General features: G+C 49.2%; 1 protein-coding gene across 1 annotated transcript; it reads left to right on the forward strand.

Annotated features, from left to right (window-relative positions):
• Positions 1-3,986: 3,986 nt before the first annotated feature.
• On the forward strand, positions 3,987-5,159 carry LOC132475258 (uncharacterized). Its single transcript, XM_060076290.1, has 2 exons — positions 3,987-4,803; positions 4,898-5,159. Exons 1-2 carry the CDS (start codon positions 4,334-4,336, stop codon positions 5,079-5,081), a joined length of 654 nt encoding a protein of 217 aa, XP_059932273.1. The 5' UTR covers positions 3,987-4,333; the 3' UTR covers positions 5,082-5,159.

The raw sequence follows: 5,159 nt of genomic DNA on the forward strand, positions 1-5,159 counted from the left end.
CTATGTCGCCAACACGTGGCCCTGCTATTGACTTACATTCAGCGTCTGGGGTTGTGCCTCAATACCAAGAAGAGCAAACTGCAACCCTGCCGGGTAACGGATTTCCCTGGCATGGTGTTAGACTCCAGGAGGCTATTGTTACCCTCTCTCCAGCGAGACAGCAGTCCTTTGCAGCCTGTCTCAGTCTCTGCACTCTCAGGGGTCAGAGGGACTGGTGGGTTTGCCTCAGACTCATGGGCCTTATGGCAGCAATGGTACAGATAGTCCTGCTGGCCCTTCTTCACATGTTCCCTGTTCAGAGGTGTCTCCTAAGTGTGAGCCTGTGTCCACAGAGCCCCGCCCATGCCAAGGTGACGGTTTCCCAAAGGCTCTACAGAGCCCTACGCTGGTGGAGGGACCCAGCCAACATCAGGAGAGGGCAGACCATGGGTTCAGTGACTCACCGCCAGATCGTATTTACAGACGCATCCCTAGCAGGCTGGGGAGCCGTACACAAAGGTCAGGGTATCAACGGACCCTGGAGGGGCCGCTGGGGTTCTCAGCATTTCAACTTGTTGGAGCTGAGGGCGGTTTGTCTAGCCCTAAAGCACTTTCTGCCGCGGCTCAAGGATCATCTTGTCATAGTCAGAACCGACAGCAGAGTGAAAGCTGCGCACATCAACAGGCAGGGGGGTTTGGGCTCCCCAGCACTCTGCAAGCTGGCAACAGCTCTGTGACTATGGGCTCATCCACAGTTCAGTTCATTCAGGGCCATTCCTGTGCCAGGGCCCCTAAACGTGTTGGCGGACATGTTGTCCAGAGGGGGACCAAGTCCACATTTTGCCCACGTTTCTTCTCCCTGACGATCCTCCTCTGGGATGGGATGTGCTGGCGCACCCTTGGCCGCAGACCCTGCTCTATGCCTTCCCCCCATTCACCCTCCTCCAAGCCCTTCTGCACAGGGTACAAATGGAGCAGGTGAGGCTAATCTTGATTGCACCGTTTTGGCCTCACATGTCTTGGTTCTCAACGATTCCTACCCTACCAGAGCGTCAGCCATGGATGCTTCCCCTCAGGGGGGACCTCCTGTGTCAGGCAGGCGGGAAATTGTTCCACTGCTTCCCAGCAGGGCTGAGGCTGGTAGCCTGGCCCCTGAGACGTACCGGCTCCTGGCCCTAGGGTTACCAGAGGCGGTGGTGCGGACGATGCAGGAGGCCTGAGCTCCATCAACTAGGACAGCCTACAATTATCGATGGCGAGTCTTCACAGGGAGGTGTCTGGCACACCAGACAGACCCCTTCTTGACCTCAACCCAGGATATCCTGCTCTTCCTGCAGACGCAGTTGGAAGCCTGTATATCCTCAGTCATCCTGAGAGGCATGCTGGCAGCTATCAAGGCAATTTGTGTGTTTTCACACTACGTAGTTGCTTGTGTAGACCACTGTCGAAGTGTCGACTTTCTCACTGGGTTGTGGACACCATCCAGCAAGGTTACACCCTTTCGGGCGCTCCTGCCCCCTCCAGCATTCGGGCACACTCAACCCGCAGTGTGTCGACTTCTTGGGCTTTGTGGCGGGGAGCCTCTCTCGCCACCATATGCGCAGCAGCCACTTGGTCCTCCGACTCCACATTGACCAGATTCTACCGCCTGAATGTGGCAGCGGGACCCTCCTTCGCGGAGCAGTTACTTGGTGTGGCTCGGACTCAGAGGTAACTCTGAGCCCTCTATTGGTCAGCCTTGCGTCTTGCGGACTGACCTGGGCTGCTTATCTGCACAGAGTTGGCCCTTGAGCCTGGCGGGGCTTTACCTGTGTTCCGGCGTTTGGTCTTGCGTCTGGCAGACCCGCCGGATCAGCCTTTTGCCCTTTCGGGCTTCGCCTTTGCGCCTTGCGGGGCATCGTCCCGATTGGCATGTAAATAGTGTACATCTAACATCTATTAGGTGGCCCCGTTTCCTGGCGGGGTGTCTTAAAGAGTTACCCCATACATATGGAATATATTACAGAGTGGAGAGATGGTCTCGATACGATAGTGAACGTTCGGGTTACGTGGTAACCCTGGTTCTCTGAGTGAAGAGACCATCTCTCCAATCCAGAGGCCGCCCGGAGACAAGTTCCGACCAAACCATCACTGATTGCACGTCTAAACAGGTGTTTCATAAGTTCAGGTGTAGGCGTGTCCGGGCGTGCCAGTGTATCTTAAAGCCTATCCACGGTCCTAAGCAGACATGGGGGTTATACCCCGTACATATGGAATATGTAACGGAGGCATTTATCGATGAAGGGCTATACAAATAAAATTGAATTGCCCATTGAACAGCCCTATAACAACATTTAGAACAGCCCCATAACAACAGTTAGAACAGCCCTATAGGAACACTTAGAACAGCCTTATAGGAGCACTTAGAACCAGGGCTTGAAAACGAAATTATTTTTCAATCGTTCCGCTCCGAACGGAACCGGTATATTTAACGTTTTCGTTCTTACGTTCCGCCACCAACATATCGTTCCTGAACCGGTTCGGAACGTAAAATAACGTTCGTTCTTAACGTTCCGGCAGTGTTATTGGGCCTAGTCTATTTTTGTGGTCGATAAAAGGGTGACCAGATGTATCGCTTTGTGCGGGACAGTCCCCCATTTCCATTACTTTCTACACGTTCCATTACAAATTGAGACGTTGTCCCGCATTGTTATTAGGGCTGGCCCGAATTATTCAAATATTCAAATACTTGTTGGGAAAATTAGTATTCAAAGCTTAAATCAGTATTCTGAGCTTCGTTGTTTCACGTACGTGACGATACCAGAGCGAGGGAGGCAAACTATAAGCGACACCAAGCAGAGAAGCGAGAGAGGCGGAGGAAGAATAGATATCTTGTTTCCCTTTACTTTATAACAACATTAGCGGGATCTCGGGAGGAAAATAAATGCTTAGTGAAATGCTAACCTTAGCTTAGTTGTTTGTTTACGTTCGCTATACAGCGCCGCGCCAATCAACTGTGACTGGCTTGCTGCAGAGCGTGAGCGTCTTGCGAATACCCGGTCAATATAATGGATGTGATATGGACACATAAGACAATCAATATTCGATATTTGTTATGGATTTATTGTACAAATTCCCTGAAAAGATGCACGTTCCAGGATGAATTGAAAAGCTCCCGTAAGGGCTGAGATGGCAGAGGACAGCTGATTTGGTACGGAACAACAGCTGTTCGCTTCCACAGGGAAAAACTAAGTAACTCCAACTTACTTAGGCCTACTAATTAACGTTCAAAAGCTATTAAATCTTCAACAAAATATGCAGATACTGTCAAAATCGTTTCCAGGGAGTATAAAGGGATTATTAATGTTTTTGATGGTGTGTTTTTCTGGAATGAGTATTCAAATATTCGCTCGGAAAAACCAACGAGTATTCGAAGCCTGAAAAATGGCATTCGGGCCAGCCCTAATTGTTATTGACAGTCAGACTCGATTTTAGGCATTTATCAAATAGCTTTGTGTAGACAGCAGTGAGGGCTGTCATCACGGAGCGGGCGGGCGTTTGATCATGTCAATGAAACTTGGACGCGGACGCAGGTTCAGGGCACTCCCACCAACAAGAAACAATGCAAAGGCGATATAGTGGACTCGGTTAATTTAGCTCACATTACCTTGGTCGAAGATAGAGCTCAGTGCAACTGTAGCTTCCAAATCGCCTCTCGCCAAGGTGGTGGTGGGAATTTGTGACAACTGAGCGTAGCGGGCAGCGAAGTGAACGCGGCAACCGGAAATATTTTAATTTTTTCATGAAATAGGCTATGCTTTTGTAAAATTGTATAGGCTATATAGAGAACGAAAAAAAAACGTTATAACCGGTTTTGGGGATTTCAGAATAACGTTTCTGTTCCGGAACAGTTGAAAACCATTTGGTTTTCGTTTCCGTTTCCGTTCCTCTTAAAATTCTGTTTGTTTTCGGTTTTCGTTTTCGTTCCTTGAAACGAAAGGAGCCCTGCTTAGAACAGCCTCACAAGGATGCTTAAAGGGCAACTTCACCCATTTCACATAAGCTTTGTATTTTTAGAAACCCACACATATTTTTGAATGGTCTAGCATCATTTCCTTATTTTCTGGAGAGACTGGAGAAATCTGTATCAATCTGCAACACTTCCTGTTTTCAATGACGCAATATGACGATTTTTGCGTACAAGAAAATAGGAAGTGTAAGAGGGGATGATTCTCGTAAGACTACAACCACTAGTCCCAACCCCCTCTAGGGGGTGGGACCCACTGACGCTACAGACCTATTAGAGCAGGGGCAGTGGGTGGGACTTCACCAGCAGAAACTAACATCCACAGCATCTGAAGCTAAGTGAAGTAAAATGGTGGAAGGTAATGGATCGGACCTAGAAGATCGGGATTTTGACGATTTGATGCTGGAATCAGATGTTCGTGGCTACCTTTACGAGCCACAATATAGTGATGAGCAGCTGCCGCTCATAGAGGAACAGGAGGCGGCTGCGGCTGCTACAGCTGAGGCCGAAGGCCTGAAAGTCGCGGACGAGGAGCCCGGAATGGCTCGAGCTGGGGCGGATTGGTGGTGCGTGTGCGCTCACTGTTCGCCTATGGACACAGAGGTAGAGTCCGTCTGCTGCAAGGAATTTCACAGATGTAGATTTCTTCTTGATGAAATCTCTGACTCAGATGAGGACACGGACATATGTGTTGTGGACCATCCTAGTTTCGCACCGCATATGGACAGCGGCGTCCTGGACACTTATTTCAGAATCCCAAAGGTAAACTGGAAACGTCAGCCAAAGCCTGCAGGGACGAACGGACGTCTGACTGTAAAGTGAGTGTTTTTAAATTCTTTCCGTTACGATCGTGGCATGTTAACTGCATGAAGACCATCTATCGCTAACTGTCTGCTCAATGTTTTTTTCTAGACAATATCGCCTAACGGCCTACCGACACTTTTTGGAATGGGTCCTGCAAGGCGAGAGATTGGGTAGAGGCTGTCGGGTCGTTTTACCTTCTTGCGTCGTGCAGACCATCCGACAAAAATATCCTGCTCCAGACGGCCAGTACTGTGGACACCAAGAAGCTGACGACGCTCAGGAGGAACTATGAGTTTCATTGTTTACATTTTTTTTTTGGTTTATTTCTTGAAGTAAATGGTTGAAATTCACATTGTTGAAGTCCTTATTA

This window comes from Gadus macrocephalus, chromosome 16, assembly GCF_031168955.1.
Source record: "Gadus macrocephalus chromosome 16, ASM3116895v1".
Lineage (NCBI taxonomy): Eukaryota > Metazoa > Chordata > Actinopteri > Gadiformes > Gadidae > Gadus > Gadus macrocephalus.